At 44.8% G+C, this 22,443-nt stretch overlaps 2 protein-coding genes and 1 pseudogene across 3 annotated transcripts; 2 read left to right on the top strand and 1 right to left on the bottom strand.

The window, feature by feature from the left end:
* Positions 1–5,221: 5,221 nt before the first annotated feature.
* Positions 5,222–9,347, top strand: LOC117857095 (digalactosyldiacylglycerol synthase 1, chloroplastic). Of its 2 annotated transcripts, none has more exons than XM_034739599.2 (7): positions 5,222–5,979; positions 6,601–6,630; positions 7,106–7,193; positions 7,286–7,752; positions 7,831–8,097; positions 8,179–8,528; positions 8,639–9,347. In XM_034739599.2, the coding sequence occupies exons 1-7, from the start codon at positions 5,338–5,340 to the stop codon at positions 9,165–9,167; spliced, it is 2,373 nt and encodes a 790-aa protein (XP_034595490.1). In that variant the 5' UTR covers positions 5,222–5,337; the 3' UTR covers positions 9,168–9,347. The 2 variants fall into 2 exon arrangements, with proteins under 2 accessions (XP_034595490.1, XP_034595482.1); XM_034739591.2 differs by having other exon boundaries at positions 5,224–5,979; positions 6,598–6,630.
* A 145-nt stretch (positions 9,348–9,492) lies between these two features.
* On the top strand, positions 9,493–15,767 carry LOC117857074 (receptor kinase-like protein Xa21). The gene is made up of 2 exons (XM_034739560.2): positions 9,493–13,557; positions 13,663–15,767. Exons 1-2 carry the CDS (start codon positions 10,836–10,838, stop codon positions 14,094–14,096), a joined length of 3,156 nt encoding a protein of 1,051 aa, XP_034595451.1. The 5' UTR covers positions 9,493–10,835; the 3' UTR covers positions 14,097–15,767.
* Positions 15,768–16,037: 270 nt separating this feature from the next.
* LOC140221651 (protein FAR1-RELATED SEQUENCE 5-like) lies at positions 16,038–21,097 on the bottom strand (annotated as a pseudogene).
* Positions 21,098–22,443: the final 1,346 nt, after the last annotated feature.

Genomic DNA, 22,443 nt, shown 5'->3' on the forward strand with positions numbered 1-22,443 from the left:
ATAAATCAAGAGATGGTTCCACTAACGATTGCTCTATAATAGCATGATTGGTGGAAAAATTTAGCACATTAAGATAATTCTCACCTTCCGTGAGTGTAGCACCATGGGCATTACCTATGTTTTCATTCTCAGCAGGAGTAATAGGTGCACTGTGAAGTGATGGTTCTGAATTTCACATGAGGTTGGGAGCTCCTCATTTTCGTTTGCATCATCCTTGTCCTCTTGCTTTTGTTCATAATCCCGCAAAAGGCTAGGCATAGCAAGAGATACAACAATGGATTGATCCTCTAAATTATGCACCTCATCATATGAATTCAATGCAGGAGGTGGATTAACAAAGGATTCTCTCATAAGAATTTTCATATCATTCCAAGTTTGAGGTTTAGCTGAAGGACTTAAAGAATCCCACCAAGATAAAGCAAAATGTCGCAAAACACTAGCTGCACTTTTTACCTTCCTCCTTGGACACATGAAGCGAGTTGCAAATATGTTATCTATTGCAATTTCCCACTCAATGTACGCATCAGCACCTATACCATCATATGTTGGTGGATATGAACAACCTGTCATTATTAGAAGATAGCAAAAGACAACACAGAAGTATTATCCCTATCAACTAGCAACTACTGGATGGTGGTGAAAGTGGAATACAATATCTCAAGCGGCTTACCACCGTCTTGCAAGTGTTCTGACCAAAGCCAAATAGGATGGTACAATTAGTTATCGAGCTTGAGGGTAACAGTTGCAAGGTGAACCTGTACTGATTAGAAGTATGTATGTGGAGTTGTAGGCAGACTCAATATGGTAGCAAGGAAAAACAATAATTCAATTCAAAATTTGCAAGACTGAAAAGTAGTCCCAAGCTAGTCTATGTCGCTGACCTAAACTCGTCCTGGACTTAATTCAAGCAAGCAACAAAACAACTCACCACAAGGACTCAAAGGATGCAAGCACTTCTGAATTTTTATTCTTTTTTTTCCTTCTTTCTTTCTTTCCTGTTTTTTCTGGTGTGACTTTTTCTTCACTTTTTCAGCACCTCTTTACCTTTTGCTTGTTCCTTTTTTAATATAACAGAAAGTGCCGCAGACGATATTACAATTAAAATACATAAGTTTGCACTTCGGCACAAAACCAAAGCCTTGTTGTCGAGTAACAACAAGGAAATTTATGGCTCAGCTATTTATGGAAACATGCAAGGACTAGCTGACACAACACAGATCAGCCACAAATAAACAGCAGGGAGCAAAAGATTGCGACTCAAATCGACAACAATCTGGTGAAGTATGTCTTATGCACGGTGTCCTTGCCAAAAGAACTCGGACTCCAAATTGGATAGCAATATTTTAGTCCAATCGCTGCAAAGATCACTTGTCTTTCTTCCCTCATGTTGATAATACTTTCCTCTTTCTAACATTGTATACAACAAAGAAGAACAGCACTCGTTTGCCCAAATACAAATTGGCACTAAAATTATTATGAGGGTAAATCGACTAGGTGCCAAAACAATTAAGCAAGACCTGATACTAAAGACAAGAACAAGACCTAGACACAACGAACACAATGACACCGCGAGGGACCAAAATTCAGAAAAGCAAATCTGAAAAGAAAAATTGTAGGGCACAAATGGGGTTGTAGGACAGCGGAATTATTTTTTGTAGGACTTTTTGTGGACTATAGGTAATTGACAAAAACAAATCTAAAGGGACACAAAGGTTTATACCTCACGAGTAACCTGGAATCCTGATACCACTTGATGTAGCACTGGCCCGATCTTCCGAAAAGTAGTGATAAATTCAATTGGTGGAGACTCGATCGTCCAGGCTTCTAATCAGACACGATTCAAATCCCTGCAACCGCTACACCGCTGCTCCGTTGGTTATCAACCAAGCACAACTTGATTGACCTTGCCGAAAAGGCTTTCCCTGCAAGCGAATCGAAGGACACAAGCAAGAAAGTATAAACACGCAATCTGATATTGCAAATATGAATGAAGTAAAGAAGGGTTCAAGCTCTCAATTTGAAAGGACTAATCGACACAATCGAGGAGAACAAGAACAGGGGCTCTAGATCACTGTAAAAGGACTTATCACCACAGTTACAACGAATCAATCTCAGTTTCTCAAAGGAAAATTAGAACTAAACAAAATCCAAACCCTAATGTGACGACGGCTACTGAATTTATGAGGGTTAGGTCATGGAGACCCCCCTGGACGTGCCCCTATGGGCTCCAACACAAGACACGGGCCAACGGCTTAAAAGATGGTGGCGCAGCACCTTGACAGATTGGCGCAGCACCCTGATAGATTCTGGATGTCCACTTGTTTCGACGATTTCCATTGACTCCGATTGAATTTTAAGGTGGGACCGGTGCCATTGGAAGCTCCATGAAATTCTGTTTCCATCCATATAAAGAACGTCCAAAACGGACACCGTATGCGACTTGGGCGTCGTTTTTAGTACGTGCTGCTCTTGAACTTCGAGACGGGCTCGAACTTGAGTTGCTGTGGGCCTCCACCTCAGAGACTCGAACCGAATTAGCCTCGGGCCTCCTTCTTGACTGGGACACCCTTGCTGGCCTCCTTCCCCTCTATACCATGTGCCAAACATGATCGTATGCATGGGTGTCATGTCCTCGTCAACCCCCTTCTATTTCCCTGCTCCAACACACCCCGGTGTTTGCCCCGCATTGCTCCCCAGTGCCGCCGCCTCGCGCGCCCCTGTATTGCGCCACCGCCGCACGAGTCCACGATAGGTGATGCCAAGCCGCCAGGCCACCATCCTCACCGAGGCACCATTGTCATCGGGAGCTGCCATCTCCATTAGGTAGGAGGGGTACTTTTGCAAATTGGCTGCGAAGGAGGTGGAGATGCTGGAACAAGCCACTTTTTTATGGTGTAAAACATTTTTTTGGAACATACGCTCTATTTAAAAAAAGGTAATAGAGTTTCAAATCACCCGAAACACAGAGTGCCAGGTGCCTAACATTTATTTCTCAGTGCCCTCAACAAGTTCTCCAAATAGGAATTGCACCAGCATCAGGCAATATATGAGGACTCAACTGCACTGCTTACTTTGGGCCATCAACAGAAGGCCCCGAAACAAAGGTAACCTTATTTGTCTCTTCTTTACTTTTTCCTTATTAAGTTTAATTTAATGGATGGCATGATCAAGATTAGAGCCATGGTCAACCCACCCTCAACTCTACTTACTCCCTCCGTGCTAAAATGCAAGGCATTTTAAAGAGTTTAAGACATATTAGTAGGAGTAATAAAAGACACATGCACTCCTGAGTAAATGGTAGCGGCAGATAACAAGGAACTTATTTTTTAATAATAATTCACTAATCAGGCACCCTTATCTTATTAATTATAGAAAGAATTAAATGGCGATAATCCAAATGTACCTAAATACTTTGTATTTAAGGATAAATTTTGAACGCTTCAATGCCTTGTATTACAGGACGCAGGGGCGAAGCTAGGAAATTTTGTCGCCGATGTCAGTGCAAAATACTAACTCATATTTATGATAGTATATTCTATGAATAACACAATGAAAAATCAACGGTGACATATTGTGAGATTATAAGCTTTTATCATAATCATTATCCGTTACTACAAATTCTCTTTACGCCTACGGCCATCCATCTTGTGAATGAGAAGAGAACGTGCAGAATATGCAACAACCGTTATCATGAGTTATCATTTTTCATTTACTACAAAGAAGAATAGATCGAAGAAGTTAACAAGGCTCTTCCGATGTCCACTTGATTCTGACTTAAGAACACTAGTGTAGCTAATAAAATTGAAACAATAGAATTTTTGACTTTAGAGTCTGAACCGTCCAAAAAATGGATAATAAAATAACAAAAATCTCTCGTTGGATCCACATATGCCGATGAAAAATAGATGAGAGAGGCTCACAGCCTTGTGGCATATGCCCATGGACTGTTACCTATATATTGAGATTATGGGCTACGTGAACGGTGGATTAGATAATGGCCTGTTTGCTGGATGCCATTGGACTGCCTGGTGTCAGGGACGTTTTTTAAACCAGTGTTAGTCCATATAATGACGAAGCACTATAAGAGCTTACAGCTAAGTCGTCGATGTCAGCTGACATCGACGGTTGACTGTAGCTCCGCCCGGACGGAGGGAGTATATAGCAAGAGTCCTTCTACTCTGACTGTGCTACAAAACTCAATGCAGCTGACGCATTCTGAATAAAAGCTCTATGCTTAATAATAACATAAAGAATAACATGTATCGAGCCTATAAAAATAATTAAAACAAATAAGTCTAATATGCTGGATATAAATTTAAAGGAATCAAATCTCGAGAAGGTGGCGGAGACTTGAGGGTACAACTCCAACAGAGGTCTAAGATGTGAGTGCTTTTGATGATTTCTTTTTTATTTATAAGCATATGATAGCAGCACTCGCGACAGTATGAACGTAACATACGTAACATTAAGATTGTTATTTATACATGCTTTAGTGCATACGTACACAAACTTAGATGGAAATGTTTAAAGACCTTTTTTTTTTATGAAATAGGAGGGTGCTGATTAATATTATATTAAAAGAGAAGCAGAGTTACAAATATACAAATATTTAAACATCTACATTGCTAAGTAGTGCCGTAGAAGACTAGAGGTTGACTCCTAAATGCGCTGGTGCTTAAATAGGCTTAGTTAGCTTGTTAGCACACATTAAACATCGTTACAAAAGTTATAATCATCTTATCCATCCTTTAAGCACGGGGATAATGACAATTACGAAAAAAGTTTTTTGTCGCTTAAGAGTTAAGACCTCTTCTAAGCACGCCATCATCACTCAATCGATGCTCGGCGAATTGGGAGCGAACACTTATTTTTGGATGGATGCTATTGCTAGCAAAAAAGGCACTCGACGGGAAAAAGCTCAGCCATCCACGAGACCGTGGCCGCCGCGTCCAAGCAGCGCATCCCACAAAACGCTGGAAGCATATTCCCCCCTCTCCTTTCTCGACCGCACGTACGCCCACGTCAGCACAGCACCGTGCCACCTCACCACAAACCCAGATTCCGTGGCCCCCGCGGATCCAGCCCTCACCGTCCACTCTCCCTGGCATCCCGGCCCCACACGCGCACCTCCATGTTGGCACGCGGCTAGCGGCTCCCTCCCTGCCGGCCCAAATCAACGCGTGACGTCGTCGTCGTCTTCCCCTATCTCTTCCGGTCTTCCCCAACACCTGGCGTGTTGTCTTGTCTCGCTATTGTTCCTCTTCCTCCTCTCAAGTCTCGACTACTCGCGACTCCCGAACGGCAAAACCCTAGCCGCAGCCCAATCAGGAATCCGCCATGGAGGCGCGGGCGTCGCCGCCCCCGTCGGTCTCTGTCGGCGGCGGCTTCGGAGGAGCGCGGGGCGACGACAGCGCCTTCTCGTTCCTCTCCAAGGGGTGGCGCGAGGTGCGGGACTCCGCCACCGCCGACCTGCGCCTCATGCGCGCGCGGGCCGACTCCCTCCGCACGCTCGCGGACCGCGAGCTCGAGCAACTCCTCGCCTCCGCCTCCACCGCGCTCGCGCCGCCGCCGCCGCTCGCTGCGGGGGCGCCCATCGCCGAGCTCGAGTTCGTGCGCACCCGGATCCAGCCCAAGATCTCCGAGCTGCGCCGCCGCTACGCGTCGCAGGAGCGGGACCTCGGCCGCAGGGTGCTCGAGGGGTGGGCGCCGCGCGGGGCCGGCGGGCCGGCCCGCGCCCGCGTCGACCTCTCCGGGATCACCGCAATCCGCAACGCACTCGTCTCCGAGGCGGGCGGCGGCGAGCGGTGGAGGCGAGCGGCGTGGAAGGGGGAGGCGGAGGCCGAGGAGGGGAAGGAGTGGGAGGTGGTCAGGATGATACGGGACGGCATCAAGGAATTCGAGCGCCGGAGCCAAACCAGCGAGATTTTTGAGGGGTTGCGCAGCACCGGGGAACTCGTTGAGAAATTCAAGTCCAGCCTGGTAATTTTCCTCATCATGGGCCTATACTATGCTAATTTGGGTTGGGTTGATTGCTCTAGGAAGTTTTATAATTGAGTTCAATAGAATTTGTTATAAATACGAACAACTCCTAGTATTCGGACCACAATCTGCCTGATTGGAATAGGTTCTATAGAACAATCTGAACCAAGTGGAGGAAATGCCATGCTTCATTTATGTCAAAACGGCAGAGTGCCTCCTCAATATAGACATCATTAAATGACTAAGGAGTAAGATAGTGGAAAGTGCAAAGTATAACTACAAGCCCAAGTATAAATGCTTGGCCTTAATTAGGGTAGCTCCATTTCACTTATACACATGAGTTTTAGTTCTTATGTGAGTATGTATTCAGTGGACCCTTAGGTTGCATAATGTTTGAATGATGGAATAGTGATGAGATTGTTGCAGTTTCTTGACAAAACATTAATCTTTATTTTAATTCCAATAAATTCTCTATTCATCTGCAAGCTGGTGATACCAAATGAATTATCATGTCCAATAGTTATACTCAACTGGAAAAGCTGGCCTCTATTGGATTGTGTGAGCATTGTAGAGCCATACTTACAGAGATACTTACCTGCACTCTCCTTTTTGGTGCAGAAGTCGTTCAACATGGAGTCTCAAGGATCCAAGGTAACTCTCACAGACTGCAAAATTTATGATAATATATTTAACTGATGAGAAATTGTCTTCTGTCCCAAGATGTACTCTTCACAATCTGATTTTGTGCCAAACATAGTTGTGATGAATTGTAGTTCTGGGTGTTATTTTTCCCTAGTTGGTTTACCCATTTCCATATTTCTCTTCAGTTGGTTTGTACAAGAAACATGGTAAAAGGGGGTTGGTTTAAAAAAACTGCATGGGCACTGAAATGATGAATGATCTTTCACACCAGTGCTTGCCGTTTACTTGATATTATCTATGTGTTAGATCTTGCAGTCATGTATGAGGCTTTGTGCCTGTTCTGAACACTGATTTTGTGGATCTTTCCAAAAGAATGCAGCCACCATTTGTTTAGAAATTTGATAGTGATTGGTAATGAAAGCCCAAAGTTCTCTTGTCTGATATTCATTACTGATATATTCTTGTTAACGTAATCTTGATCCAGGAAATCCCTCCACTTGATCTAACTGAAATACTGGCAAATCTAGCAAGGCAATCTGAACCATTTTTGGATCAACTTGGTGTACGGAGAGGTACAGATAAAAATCATAAAACGTGCACCTACATCCTATTTTCTTCCATTTATCAGGAGTTGACCCTTTTATATGTTCATACTATGGTCCAGATCAATGTGATAGACTAGTGGAGGCATTGTATAGGAAACAAAATCATTCCCTTTCAGAAGACACATCCTTGCTTGTAAATGATAACTCATCAGATGAACTTGACTTGAGAATTGCCAGTGTGCTTCAAAGTACTGGCTATCATGCTGATGATGGTTTCTGGAGTGAACCTGCTAAGTATGAGGTCTCAGACAATAAAAGACATGTGGCTATTGTCACCACAGCAAGCCTACCTTGGATGACAGGAACAGCAGTTAATCCATTGTTCCGTGCAGCATATCTTGCAAAAGGTACCAAACAAGATGTGACTCTGGTAGTTCCTTGGCTCTGCAAATCAGACCAAGAACTGGTATACCCAAATGGCATGACCTTCAGTTCACCAGAAGAGCAGGAAACTTATATAAGGAACTGGCTAGAGGAAAGACTTGGCTTTGAATCAAACTTCAAGATATCATTCTATCCTAGCAAGGTTACAATCTAATGCATCTTATGTCAAATTCAATATTTAATTACTTGAAATTGACATGACATGTTATATGCTCTGCAGTTCTCAAAAGAGCGGCGTAGCATCATTCCTGCTGGTGATACGTCTCAGTTCATACCGTCAAGAGAAGCTGATATAGCAATATTGGAAGAACCCGAGCATCTCAATTGGTATCATCATGGGAAACGCTGGACTGACAAGTTCAACCATGTTGTTGGTGTAGTTCATACAAACTACTTGGAATATATCAAGAGAGAGAAGAATGGAGCTCTTCAAGCTTTTCTAGTTAAACACATCAACAATTGGGTGACCAGAGCGTACTGTGACAAGGTACTTTGTCTAGCTTAGTGTTTTGTTAATTATGCTGTTGCCCAAGAACATTTCTACATTTCGAATGGTATCCATGTGTAGGTCTTGCGTCTTTCTGCAGCAACTCAGGATTTACCGAAGTCTATCGTCTGCAATGTTCATGGTGTAAACCCAAAGTTCCTGAAGATTGGAGAGAAAATTACTGCAGATAGGGAGAGTGGAGAGCCATCATTTTCCAAGGGGGCATATTTTCTTGGGAAGATGGTTTGGGCCAAAGGTTATAGGGAACTGATAGATTTGATGGCTAAACATAAAAGTGACTTGGAAGGATTCAAGTTAGATGTATACGGAAGTGGTGAGGACTCACAAGAAGTTCAGTCTACTGCCAGGAACCTGGATTTGAGTCTCAATTTTTTCAAGGGAAGGGATCATGCCGATAATTCACTTCATGGGTACGTATCGAGAAACAATAATGGGGTTTCTCAAAACTCAATTAATTCATCATCTGCAAATCACTTTTCATTGATTACTGATGCAGCCATCCGCTGTTTATTATTCTCAGGTACAAGGTTTTCATAAATCCGAGCATTAGTGATGTGCTGTGCACAGCAACAGCAGAGGCTCTTGCAATGGGAAAATTTGTCATCTGTGCAGAACATCCATCAAATGAGTTTTTCATGTCATTTCCGAACTGCTTGACATACAAAACTTCAGAGGAATTTGTCGCCAGAGTGAAAGAGGCGATGAATAGAGAACCTCAGCCTCTAACCCCTGAGCAAAGGTACAACCTATCATGGGAGGCAGCGACCGAAAGGTTCATGGAGTACTCAGACCTTGACAAGGTTTTGAACGATGAGGTTGTTCAGCCTGGACAAGCTGGAACTAGAAACAAAACAAGAAGAACCTCACAGCCTAATTTGTCTGACGTCATGGACGGTGGATTGGCGTTTGCTCATCGATGCCTAACCGGCAGCGAGGTCCTCAGGTTGGCCACGGGTGCCATTCCTGGCACTCGTGACTATGATAAGCAGCACTGCGTGGATATGGGCCTTTTGCCGCCTCAGGTCCAGCACCCTGTTTATGGCTTGTGATGATTGATTCATAGGTATATATGTAGATATTGCACCGCTTAGACTAATGTTTAATGTTGTAAATGTAGCGCCCATGAGGAACTTTTGCCATTGTTTTGTACCATTTGTAATAAGGTTGTTTCTCCTTAAATTTGAAGATATATTGCAGAAATTCAGTACATAGACATCAGAAGTTCATGACCCCAAAAGACTGCCACTGTCATCTCTACTTTTACCACTGAATCTTAGTGTGTCCAATGGGGCAAAAGGCAACCGATCCATTGTACATTGTAGATTGTACAGCTTTTGCTTTGGTTGTGATTAGCAAATTTTAGGACCTGTACAGAGTCTCCAATGAAAAAATGAGATCACATTACTATAAAACTATTACCTTGAGCTACATCTCATTGGTTAAATATTCGAACATAATACTTATATAGTTATTATCTTTATCAGATTGTAATACTCATTTGTTAAATATTCGAACATAATACTTATATAGTTATTATCTTTATCAGATTGTAATAGATTTTAATTAGTAAGTACTCTATGACGTTTTCATCCATATTTATAATCTTTAACTTTTCACTTTGCATCATAGATACGCGCTTGAATTTATTTAATGAACCCTAAGTTTGAGCTATAATTTTAACATAGAAATCTATATTATCATCACTTCTCTATATCTTTATAAATGGTGACACACATCATGCATATATACTTAATTATTATATCATATACCAATAGTGTAAGAAATCATATATTGGTCTATATTTTTAATTAAGGTGATTTGAATTCAAATGTAGGGTTGCCTCATGTTATTTTTAATAATGGCATATATGGTTAATATAGATGCAAATTTAAGGGGTTATTTTTTACGTATCAGTGGTGGGCAATTTAGTTGCAAATTTAGGAGGTTATTTTAAAGTTTATTTTATATAATGCCACCGGTCGGTAATTTAGATATAGATTGGGGTGTTACCTTAGGCTATTTTCATAATGGCATAGGTGACTAATTTTTTGAAAACATAATAGATCCAATAGCTACGATGATTTGAGGCTATCGATTGATGGCCAGATATTTTTATTTTTTTAGAATTTCTAGATTTCTCTCTTTTTCTAAAGCGTTCGCCTAGAATCTTAGTTGGCTTTACTGAAAGGAGCCAATAGTAAGATTTAATTGATGGACAAGTTATCTTTTGTTTCTAGAAAATCTTACGAGAAAAAGTAGTGGACGCTCTAATAGAAGCCTCAAATATTATTAGTAATAGTAAAATATACAAAGGAGCAAGAATCTTGGCTCCAGTCCAATACCGTGACAATTGGCTACTGAAAGCGTGACGCGATGAACGAAATCTGCATCAAGCATCAATGGGCGACTAAGACGTGACTGAAGACTCGTAGTTTTGACGAGTTCATATTAGCAAAGTCACTCGAAGATATTAAGGCGAACTCTTTCGCCGTGTCATCGAACGGACCTCTCGTCCGATCATGCCCTTCTCTTTCCTGGTTTCTTCGCGCGCGCCCCGGCGTCAAAAGGAAGCATCAATTTCGACATCGAATCGACAAAGATGATCAAGACAGACGTACGGAGCTGCTACTAATCAGAATCTGCCATTGCGGCCCTTCCACCAAATTAACCAAGCTAAGAAACGGCATGGCAATGTCGACTTGTGGCAGGAGCTTGCTATGCACTATGCTCGGCCTCTCCGTCCTGACGATGGCCACGACGCGAGCGCGAGCGGCGGCGATGTGGCCGCGCTGCTCGCCTTCAAAGCCGAGCTCAGCGACGGCGGCGCGCTGGCGCTGGCCTCATGGAATGGCAGCACCGGCTTCTGCAGCTGGGAGGGGGTGTCGTGCACCCGCCGTCGGACCCCGCCGCGGGTGGTGGGGCTGAACCTGCTGAAGAAAGGGCTCGCCGGGACGCTCTCCGCGGCCATCGGGAACCTCACGTTCCTGCGGGCGCTCGAGCTGGGATTCAACTGGCTCCGCGGCGACGTCCCCGCGAGCCTCGGCCGCCTCCGGCGCCTCCGTTACTTGGACCTCGGCTACAACGCCTTCTCCGGCGAGATCCCCGCCAACCTGAGCTGGTGCGTGGCCATGGAGCAAATGTTCCTCGACGCCAACAGCCTCGCCGGCCGCATACCCGCCGAGCTCGGGGACAGGCTGACGCAGGTCCAGGTGCTCCGCCTCAAGAACAACAGCCTCACCGGGCCTGTCCCGGCGTCGCTGGCCAACATGTCGTCGCTGTTGCACCTCGCCCTCGCCAACAACCAGCTCGACGGCCCGATCCCACCGGGGCTCGCCGGCCTCGCCGGCCTTCGACACCTCGACCTCGGCGTGAACAAGTTGCACGGTGCGCTCGCGCTCTCCATGTACAACCTGTCGTTGCTGAGGACCTTCCACGTGGAAGGGAACCAGCTCCATGGCAGCATTCCAGCCGACATCGGCAGCAAGTTCCCCGTCATGAAAGATTTCAGCCTTGCCAACAACAGGTTCACCGGAGGCATCCCGGCTTCCCTCTCGAATCTCACCACTCTCACAAGCTTGCAGCTCTCGATCAACGGATTCACCGGACTCGTGCCTGGGGATCTCGGGAGGATGCGGCGTCTTCAGTATCTGTACTTGTCTTACAATCTCCTTGAGGCAAACGATACGGAGGGCTGGGAGTTCATCGCTTCGCTGGCGAACTGCAGCCAGCTAGTGCAGTTGAGCCTCGGCGTCAACTCCTTCGGTGGGCAGCTTCCCAGCGCAGTGGTAAACCTGTCAGCCACGCTCCAGTATCTCTCTTTGTCATACTGTAGCATCTCTGGCAGCATCCCTCAGGACATCGGCAATTTGGTTGGGCTAAGCGTACTTGAATTTGGAAACACCTCGATATCCGGAGTGATCCCTGACAGCATCGGTAAACTGGTAAACTTGGTTCAACTTTCGATGGAAAGGGCTAGGCTATCAGGCCTCATACCACTGTCACTTGGAAACCTTACACAGTTGAATGTGATTACTGCATACAGTAATAGCTTGGAAGGACCAATCCCCGCAAGCATTGGCAAACTAAGAAATATGTACCGTCTTGATCTGTCAGAGAACTACCTCTTAAATGGTTCGATCCCTAAGGAAATTTTGCTGCCTTCCCTTTCTTCAAACCTGAACTTAGCTCACAATTCATTCTCTGGACCCCTTCCATCAGAAGTCAGTAACTTGGTTAACCTCAACCAGTTGATCCTATCAGGTAACCGTCTGTCCGGCCAAATACCTGATACCATCGGGAATTGCCTAGTTCTCGACACATTGATGCTGGATGACAACATGTTTGAAGGAAGCATACCACAATCCCTGCACAATGTAAAAGGGCTCCGGGTACTGAACCTGACCATGAACAGACTGTCCGGTAGGATACCTGATGACCTTAGCAACATTGGTGCCTTGCAAGAGTTGTATTTAGCGCACAACAACCTGTCAGGACTGATCCCAGCATCTCTAGAGAAATTAGTATCGTTGCTCACATTTGATGCATCATTCAATGATTTACAGGGTCAAGTGCCGAATGGGGGTGTATTCTCAAACTTGACCGCCATATCTGTAACTGGGAACAGCGAGCTGTGTGGTGGAATACCTCAGCTTCGCTTGGCTCCATGCTCCACACATCCTTCAAGCATCAGCAAGGAAGATAGGTCCAAGTCTCTGATGATTTCTCTGACAACAATCGGAGCAATGCTGTTGCTAGTTTCAGTCACCGTTACTGTTTGGAAGCTTAAACGACGACCGGAGGGTCAAGCTCCACCTACAGTTACTGAGGAAGGCTTCCAAAGAGTTTCATATCAGGCATTGTTGAGAGGAACAGATGGGTTTTCAGAATCTAACTTGCTTGGAAAAGGAAGATATGGCTCGGTTTACAAGTGCACTTTCGAAGGTGAGGATACACCTGTGGCTGTAAAAGTATTTGACCTTCAGCAATCAGGGTCTTCTAAGAGTTTCCAGGCTGAATGTGAGGCGCTGAGAAGGGTACGCCACCGTTCCCTCGTAAAGATCATCACGTGCTGCTCAAGCATCGATAGTCAAGGTCAAGATTTCAAGGCACTAGTTATCGACCTCATGCCCAACGGGAGCTTAGATGGTTGGCTTCATCCGAAGTACAGCATTGCCACTCTAAACAATACTCTGAGCCTAACTCAGAGGCTGGATATTGCTGTCCATGTCATGGATGCTCTAGACTATCTTCATAATCACTGTCACCCACCAATTGTTCACTGCGATGTCAAGCCAAGCAACATCCTTCTTACGGAAGATATGAGTGCCCGAGTGGGAGACTTTGGTATATCAAGGATCTTGCTTGAAAGTGCAAACAAAGCTGGGCAAAATTCAAATAGCACAATCGGAATAAGAGGCTCCATTGGTTATGTTGCTCCAGGTAATAACTTGAGCTGTCGCATTCAAATTTCCATTACCCTGGTTCTTTCATAAATACTTTTGCCTTTTGGTGCTCATGAATGTAAAAAAAATTGCACAATTGCAGAGTATGGCGAAGGTTCTCCAATCTCAACTCTCGGTGATGTTTATAGCCTTGGGATATCTCTACTTGAGATGTTTACGGGTAGGAGGCCAACAGATGATATGTTTAGAGAATCAGTAGACCTTCACAAGTTTTCTGAGGCTGCTCTCCCTGATAGAGTCTTGGAGATAGCTGATCCGACAATATGGCTGCACAATGACGCCAACGATAATATCACAAGAAGCAGAGTTCAGGAGTGTCTGGTCTCTGCCATTAGGATTGGCGTATCATGCTCGAAGCAGCAACCCAGAGAACGAATGCCGATACGAGATGCAGCCATGGAGATGCATGCTGTCAGAGATGAAACCCTGATGCTCGCTAGTTCTCTTGCAGTGGAACATGAAGGAGAAAGAGAAGATGACACGCTAATAGGATATGCACCAACTATCAGCAAATAGAGTTGAAGATTTGCCCTGGATGTGATGGAAAAAAATTGCATGGGAACGGCCCCCATAACCATCGCTGTGCGGCCCCGTCTCGATTTACGCCGCGTGTGCTGTCCAGCGATCCTGGACCCGTCTCGATTTGCGCCGCGTGTGCTGTCCAGCGATCCTGGAACGGAAGCGCGCGTGGGAACGGCCTGGCTCCGCCTCGACTCTCAGCTCGGCTGCCAGCTGCACGCTCGCTCGTTCCGCAAGCGGCTCGCTCCGCAGATGGAAGCTCGGATCTTGCTCGGCTCGCTCCGCCACGCCTTATCCATTCGTCCGCCGCCGGAAACCATCCTCGGAAAAAAAATCGTCGCTGCCTCCGTCTCCCTCCTCCACCGCTGTCGTCTTCCGTCGTCTGCCGCTGGCCGCCCCTGCCGCCATCCTCCGTCGTTCGCCGCTGGTCGCCCCCACTACCCTGGAGCCCGGCGGCCGCCCCCGCCTCCCTCCGTCGTCCAACTCTCTCCACCGAGGTGGAAAAGAATGTGTGGCCTGCGGTCGTCGCTCCCACTGGCAAGGTAAAGCTTATGATTTACAAGACGTTCCCTTCATCTGAAGCAGCTGATGCGCACAGGTTGATGGAAACTAGCACCCACATTGGCAAGATACTGTGAGATTAACTGGCTTATTTGTGTCCTCTATTTTGACAGAAATCATATCTTCCAGATGCCGGTTCGAGCAGTACTGGTTCCCGCAGGGTTATGATGCTATTATCTGTTTTTGTGATTTCTGAATGTGCATGTTAACTTCCTCCAAGCTTTTGATGCTATATGGGGCTAATTGTGATTTCTGAATGCAGGGGGTAAATTCCTTTTGGTTGTACTCCATACGTTGTTCAATTATCTCATTGTCTATTTTGCTACTGAATAGAGCACACTAATGCTATTAGTAGTTTTAGGGTGCTGTAACAGCATAACTGCATAAGTGTGCAACTGTCTGCTTTGGGTTCTTCTTTTTCAGTTAGCTAAGTGATTTTGATACGTGCAATTGTCTGGTTTGGATTTTCTACTTTCACATAAATCATCATCCACCAATACTGGTCTAAAAGTATCTTTTACTGCACTATATCATGCTACATTTGTGTGAATGTGATTTCTGATTGGCCCTTGTAATTGCATAGCTAAATTCACTTCCTGACACTAAAAAGAGAAGCACAGTTGTGATAATATTATCACCATATTATGTCACTGCAACTGCGAAGCTGATATGCAATTGGTATTTGTTTCATTGCGTGACATGTAATGAGCAGTCTCGTATTATCAGAGGAGGGAATCACATCACCTGGCCTTCTCTCCTAGGAAAAAATTGAGAAGGTTTAACTTCTTTGTTGGTGTTCACTATTCTGATCTTTAAACGTTGTTCACAGCCTACTGTAATCATTCAGGTTTTAATTTTCTCATGCAGATGGAAGCTGAAGTTGTCAAGAAAAGGAGGACGGAATTAGAAGAGATCTGCCAAAATGCACACATAGAACCTGATGTCAGCACGGCTCTGAACAAACTGATGCTCTGATCGAGAGCTCCTGGACTAAGTCTGCAGTGATATTGTCCTCGATGAGATCGAGCTCACCACCTAGTTGGAAGTCAAGTTCTTGGAGCAGTCCGGAGTGTGAATGTTTGATGTTGTAGTTTGTACTTTGTAGTAATCACATATGTACAGAGATGATCAATGTATCATCTTTTCTTGACATGATCAATGTATCATTTTTTCTTTTGATATGAAATTATATATGGATGTTCAAATTTCTGGAATGTGATGGTATAAAAAAAGAGGAAAAATGACAACAGAACAGAGTGTAATATGGTAAAAAAAAGAAACAAATTATGTGATCTCATAAATGGCTGGTTCTTCTAAAATAGCTTAGATGAACAATAAGCATCAGTAAAAATAAATTTATGCTGTAACACAACAAGGTTACATATTTTCTTTATTTGTCGGTCCATCAAAATCTAATTTTCTAGCAGGCAGCTGCATTGTGGCAGCTTGATCAACCCAAAGTAAGAGACTTGTGTATCCTCCTCTAATATATGGAACGCTCATGACAGAAGAATTCCCGTGCATATTGAAGTGTGGTATTGTACTGTTAGCATCAACGCTACCATCATTTAGATCCTGTCATAGAATATGAAAATGTTCATAAAAATCTCATATTCATAAAAATAGTATGTAAGCAAATAAATATGAAAAATAAATGCAGTCGAAGCCAAAAGTCTTACAATAAATTTATCTGGGCCAGCACCTTCATAACTATTTTCCGCTACATTATTTGACTCTTCTCCTACAGTCAAACACATATAGTTAATAATACAAGTATAGAATAAAACAATAATGCTAGAATTGGTACAATCAATACCTTTATTTTTAGCAGTTTTCTTCTTCTTGCCTGTATTCTTTTCAAGGGAGATGGTCCCTCGTTTACTCTTTGCACCTTTTACCACCTCAGAAACTCTAAACGATATTGTACCTTTAAATGTATCTGTTGCGAAGTTAGCTGAAACAAGAGGAGCCTCCTTCGATTGTTCTTCCATCTTGCTTAGATAATTATCTGCATCCAAATCCAACTTATCCATAGCTTCCTCCAAAAGATCAAGAAGTTCTTTTGACTTTGAACACTTCAATGCAATAGATGTTGCCTTCCGTGAGATACGTGCGGTATGGGTTTTTAAACTTTCCTTCTCAGATCCTTGTTTCTGAATATAAAATCCTCTCTTTGCATATTTTGTCCATCTGTGCTGGATATATTGCGAAGGCAAAATGAAAACATCGTTGACATTGAAGACTTTGAAGGCATGCTTGCACAATATACCTATCAGATATGAATGCCATGTTTCATCAATTTGTATTAGATGCTGTATTATTGCAATTTCAAATTTGAATATATATATATATATATATATATATATATATATATATATATGTACCTATGGATTCGTACTTCCTGCAAGCACATGTAATGGTACTGTCTACTTTGTTGAATATGACAGTTGCTCCATAATCAGAATACATATGTGTAACCGTATATGTCAGAATTGACCCTTCGGCTTGCAACAACTTACAAGAGAATGAAAATTGTTTGTTAAATTCTTCCTCAAACTCTTTATACATCCTCCTTGTATATGACTCAGCTGCGGTCTTCAACAGAGGAATATGAGTAACTGGGCTCTTTCGACGTGAATTAAAATCTTCATCCAACTCATTATTACGAAGACTACTGGAAACCTTCTCACATTCTTCAAGAAGTTCCGAAAGACCCAGTTTTCTACGAAATCTTTTCTTAAATACATTATTCATACCTTCGCTCCTTTGGGTCGAGTTCATATCAGCTGTAAATGAGTCACGATACACAGTAGCCCATTTTACCCTCAAATCATATAGGTTTGCCATCCATTTGTTGTCCTCAAGGTTATAGTCACGCAACAATTCATCCCACTTCTTTTTGAAGTAAAACTCCGATCTGTCTTCATAGACACATCTCTTAAAATCAGGTAGAAACTTGTCAGGATGCTTTTGAATTACATGGCCGAGATGTTTAGCAGCATTAAGGTAAATATGCCACAAACAAAGGCGATGACTTGTGTTTGGAAATACATAAGCAATTGCTTCTGCCATGGCCGCGTCTTGATCAGTGCAGATTGTGCTAGGATGTTTGCCTGACATTGCTGTTAGAAAGGTTTCAAATAGCCAAACAAATGATGGTATAGTCTCATCAAACAACAATGCAGCCCCAAAAATGATAGTCTGCTTGTGATGGTTGGTTCCAAGGAATGGAGCAAAAGGCATTTCAAACTTATTGGTCTGAAACATTGTGTCAAATGACACAGCATCACCAAAGCATACGTAATCCATGATAGATTGGCCATCTGCCCAAAAGAAATAGCTATCCGACCATCTTTCTTGTCTATTTGCATGGCATAAAAAAAAGTTGGATCCTCTATCTGCTTACGCTTCAAGTATTCCAGTAGTGTTTCTGCGTCATTGGATTCTAAGTACTTCTTGCGCTCACGGCCAATCTCATTGTTGCAATCCATCCGTGAGAATGGCACTTTGTCGGCTCCTCCGTAAAACTCCTCCATAAACTCAAAAACCTGGGCTGGCTTCATCCCGGATTGCCTCATCTGCCCAATTAGCTTCCTGTCCGCTTCTTGAACACTTCGTTGGGACCTCAGCTTGTCACTTTTATTTGGACTAGCAAGGTAATGGTTGTGATCAAGTATAACCTTTTGCACCGTCCAAATCCCCTCTTTACTGACACTAAACTGAACACGAGCATCGCAATCCGTCCTTGTAGTGTGCCTTGATGACTCAGTTTCTCGATGACCTTCGTTACTGCAAACCAAATACTTTTGACGTAGAGTCCCATCACCTCGTCGCTTTGTATGGCTCTTTCTAATACTAAACCCAATCTTACCAGCATAGGTGTTGTACATCTCATAAGCTTTATCCTCTGATTCGAAAGCCATTCCAACTTTAGAAACGATCATAGGTTGCACAACTTCATCAGCCATCTGTTGTACATTAAGTCAGAATTAATGTGACTTACCTTTACGATACGAAATAAATTACGCTCTCTGTTAAATAAATTATTTGTAATTTAGTTACTTTATCTTGTGCTTCATCTGCTATTTCTTCAGGTATCATGCAACAAACTCTGATGTTATTGTCGGAGTAATTCTGTGCAATCTAGCATATATATGGTCACAAATCAGTGGAGCTAGAGGTCATGTAACACGGTCAAACACACACGTGAAAACTCATGATGACCAAAGAATGTGAAAAAAATATGTACGTTGGCTGCATTCCGTTGTGTGGTAGGGCAGGCACAGACGACACCATAAGCGACGAGTCGAGAACGTTGTCCTTCTCCTGGCTTCCTACCGCCATTGCAGTTGCGATATGTGAGGAGGCTTCTCCGGTCGTGGAATGCAGACTGCTATCCTCCTGGCCTCCTTCTCCCATGACGACTGCTACGGCTGGGATGCTCGTCGAAGATTTTTATGGCGGCTGTCCTCGTGTGCCACGATCAGGATCGCACAAGGACGTCTTCTCCTGATCGAGGCTACGGCGTTGGAAAATGGTGGCAGCGTCGGCGGCACACAAGGGGTGCGGTGGCAGAAAACGAACGGATTCTCACGCGGAGGTTTTGACAAGAGGCGGCGCGGTTCTCATCTAGCGGAGGTTTTAACGCGAGCGGACGACGGTTTCTGCTAGATGCCCTGGTTTCTGTTTTGACGATGAGCCGAGCGAGCGAGCTAGCGATGGATCGATCGAGCGAGCCGAGCGAGCCAGCGGCCAGGCGTTCCCACATGACAGAGCCGAGCGCGCGCGCTTCCGTTCGTGCGCTAGACACCCACGCGGCAGAAATCAGGAGGGGGGCCGCACGGGAGTGCTTTGGGGACCGTCCGCACCTAATTTTTTCCCCATATCTCACGCTTTGAGATGCATGTTGCAGACTTGCGCGCAGTAGAGTTGAGCGGAAAAAAAAAGAAGAAGAGAAAAAAAGGAAAAAGAAAGAAATAAAGTAGCTAACGCTGGTGGGCCGCCACCTTCTGTTGTTGGGCTGCGTTGCTACAACTTGGTAGGCCGTAGCGAGCTCTGGTGTCTGCTGCTTTCTCAACGCGCCGGCCCATCCGGTATCGGTGCACCGTTTCGAAATTGTCCTTTTCCCCCGTTTATTAGTGGAGCAAATTTTGTCCTCGACTAGAAAAATTAACTTGTTCCAACTTCCAAGGAGAGGAAGAGAACTGTTGGAGATATCGGACAAGATCCCTGCAGTGTTGTGCAGATGAGTTGAGACTTGAGACGGCCAAGATCATTAGATCAATAGGACCATTCACCGCCCACGCGCCAGAAACGCCGGAGAGAAAACATGGGTCCTGCTGCCTGCCTTCCTGCCTTATTCTTCTTCTCCTACTGGGTGTGTTTGGTAGGATCCAAATTTTCAGAGAAACGTTTTGGATCCGATTCTTTTTTAAAAACGTTTCTTGTATGAATCGGAATCACTTTCGTAAAATTGTTTGGTTAAATGGCTAGATTCGGATTCTTGAAAGGCAGTTAAAAATGACATATTTACATAAAAAATTATAGAAATTGATATATTTACAAAAAATATTGATTTTTTTGTGAGTGAAGAACGTTTAAAATAAGACCCATTTTAACTTGTTGCACTTAAGAAAGGACCAATAGAAATGTTTATAGATTAGATGGGAGGTAGGACAACAAGAAGAATCGGAATCACGAGAAACTACCTGGGTGGTGATTCTGATCTATAGTAGAAAAAAGCAGAAACACTAGGAATGTTTCTAGCTGGAATCGATCCCTTTTGTGATTGTTTAGCAGCGTTTCTAGTGATTCGAAGAAGAATCGGTACTGATTCAACTGGCCAAACGGGGCCTAGGCTCCCAATGATCGATCGATCAATTTGTGCGTGCGTGCGCGGACGAGGACCAGTCAACCCTGTTGACCAGCTTCTTAATTACTCTACCAGCTTGTGTGAAAAGTAGGCTTGGCTGCTGACCAGGTGAAAAGTATGCTACCAGCCTGTGTGGGGGCTCCTATGTGGATTCCGTGTGCTAGATAGGGACGATGGCTTAGGCCCGTCAAGAGCCCATGAACACCCCACTTTCTTCTACCTCGCGTTCGGCATCCTCCACCTACCACCGCTGCCTCGGACGGCGGCTGCCGCTAGAGGCGAAGGTATAGTGTCCTTAGGGGGTGCTAATGCACCCAAAAAAATGAAAAATCAGTGATTAGGTTCAAAATTTCACCATATATGCGTCCTCCAAAACTCGATTATATGCATCCACAAGGCAAGTGCATCCCCCTCCAATTTGTTCTAGCTTCACCACTAGCTGCCGCACCACCGCGCTATCCACCCACCATCCGCCCCTGCCACCCTTCCTAACCTCGTGGCCTTCCTTGTCCCCCGCCGAAAGCCACTGGCCACTGGCTGTCCAGCCCTGCCCAGCCAGCGGCATTCCCGTGCCACCTCGCCTCCACCGCCGGCCAACCTGCCACCTCTGCCGGGCTTCTGTAGTGACCCTCCTCCTTCTCTGAGGCCGGCAGCCATTGGAGGCCCCGAAATCCCGAAACCCTAACCCTAACCCCATCGACCTCGACCACCACCCGAGCTGGCGGCGACCTCGTCACCAGCCGCTCCCCCCACCTCCAACCTGCTCCACCGAACTGGACTCAATGGCGGCATGAGACTCAGCGACGGCGCGAGAGAGAAGAGGAGAGGAAGAGAGAAGAGCGATAGGACAGTCTCTAGCTGGTGCACGAATCTTAAAGCGTTTGAAGCCAAAGAATACCGGCCTGTGTTGACTCTGCCTGGCTGGCCCAATCTTACCACCAGGCCCGGCCCTGGGGGGGTCGAGCTGTGCGGCCGACCTGGCCCCTCCAAAACGAAGGGGCCCTCCCAGTACAAGTGTAAAGTAGTAGTAGTAGTATAGCAGCAGGCAGTGTATGTGTATCGTATTTGGACGAGGCCCAAAGAACGAGCGCTGCTGTCTGCTGAGTAGTCCAGAAGCCACGTGAGTCCCCCTGCTGAACCAACAAAGCGCATTTGTCGATTCGCTTGCCCTCTCGCCGAGCTGCGCACGCGTGACTCGGCAGTTGGCAACTCCTCTACTCCTCGCGGCGTGAGGTCCTAATCTGATCTCACGCGCAGCGACAACTTTGTTTTCTCCAACGCTGACGAACTTGCCGAGTTTATGGTATTGTTTTAATCCACTTTAAGTGTTTATAAGTACATTTCATACGTATATTGTTATCCCTACTATAACCATTCAGGAGCGGATCTGGGGGTTATTGGGGTCAGCTAATCTCGATAAAATTTGGTGAATTCAGCGGAAAATTACTGTTATAGCAGTGTACAATCTAACCTCCATGTGGACATGACCCTGATGGTTAGCTTGGCTAAATTCGCCTCTAGATCACTATTTTGTGTTCATACTAAGGGCCTCTCGACCAGAGCCCACCAAAACCTCAGTAGCCTGCTTACCACACCAGTGGCTGGCTTGATCGGTCAGCGCATGCAGTAACAGCTGATGAGGCCAAAACCTTGTCACTGTCAGCGCTAGCTTAATCGAGGCGGGTAGCGCTAGCTTAATCACTGCTGAAACCTTGTTTTTTTTTTTCCAACTTCTCTTCGTCAGTTGAGGAGTAGCTAGGAACAGAACGTACTCCATATGTCTAGCCCTCCATGAGAATTGTCCAACATTTCGGCACCTGGATAAGCGTAACAGCGCACTCCTCTCCTCTTTTCTATATAATTCTATTGGCTGCTGGCTTGAAAATCTCAGCCCACGGTATGTACACTCAG

This window comes from Setaria viridis, chromosome 1, assembly GCF_005286985.2.
Source record: "Setaria viridis chromosome 1, Setaria_viridis_v4.0, whole genome shotgun sequence".
Classification (NCBI taxonomy): domain Eukaryota; kingdom Viridiplantae; phylum Streptophyta; class Magnoliopsida; order Poales; family Poaceae; genus Setaria; species Setaria viridis.

Bases quoted from the DNA above. Each gene is read 5' to 3' on its own strand.
- LOC117857095 (XM_034739591.2), top strand. From the start codon at position 5,338: ATGGAGGCGCGGGCGTCGCCGCCCCCGTCGGTCTCTGTCGGCGGCGGC. The intron at 5,980-6,597 runs GTAATTTTCCTC...TTTTTGGTGCAG, and splicing joins AGAAATTCAAGTCCAGCCTG to AAGTCGTTCAACATGGAGTC. The intron at 6,631-7,105 runs GTAACTCTCACA...ATCTTGATCCAG, and splicing joins TGGAGTCTCAAGGATCCAAG to GAAATCCCTCCACTTGATCT.
- LOC117857074 (XM_034739560.2), top strand. From the start codon at position 10,836: ATGCACTATGCTCGGCCTCTCCGTCCTGACGATGGCCACGACGCGAGC. The intron at 13,558-13,662 runs GTAATAACTTGA...GCACAATTGCAG, and splicing joins CATTGGTTATGTTGCTCCAG to AGTATGGCGAAGGTTCTCCA.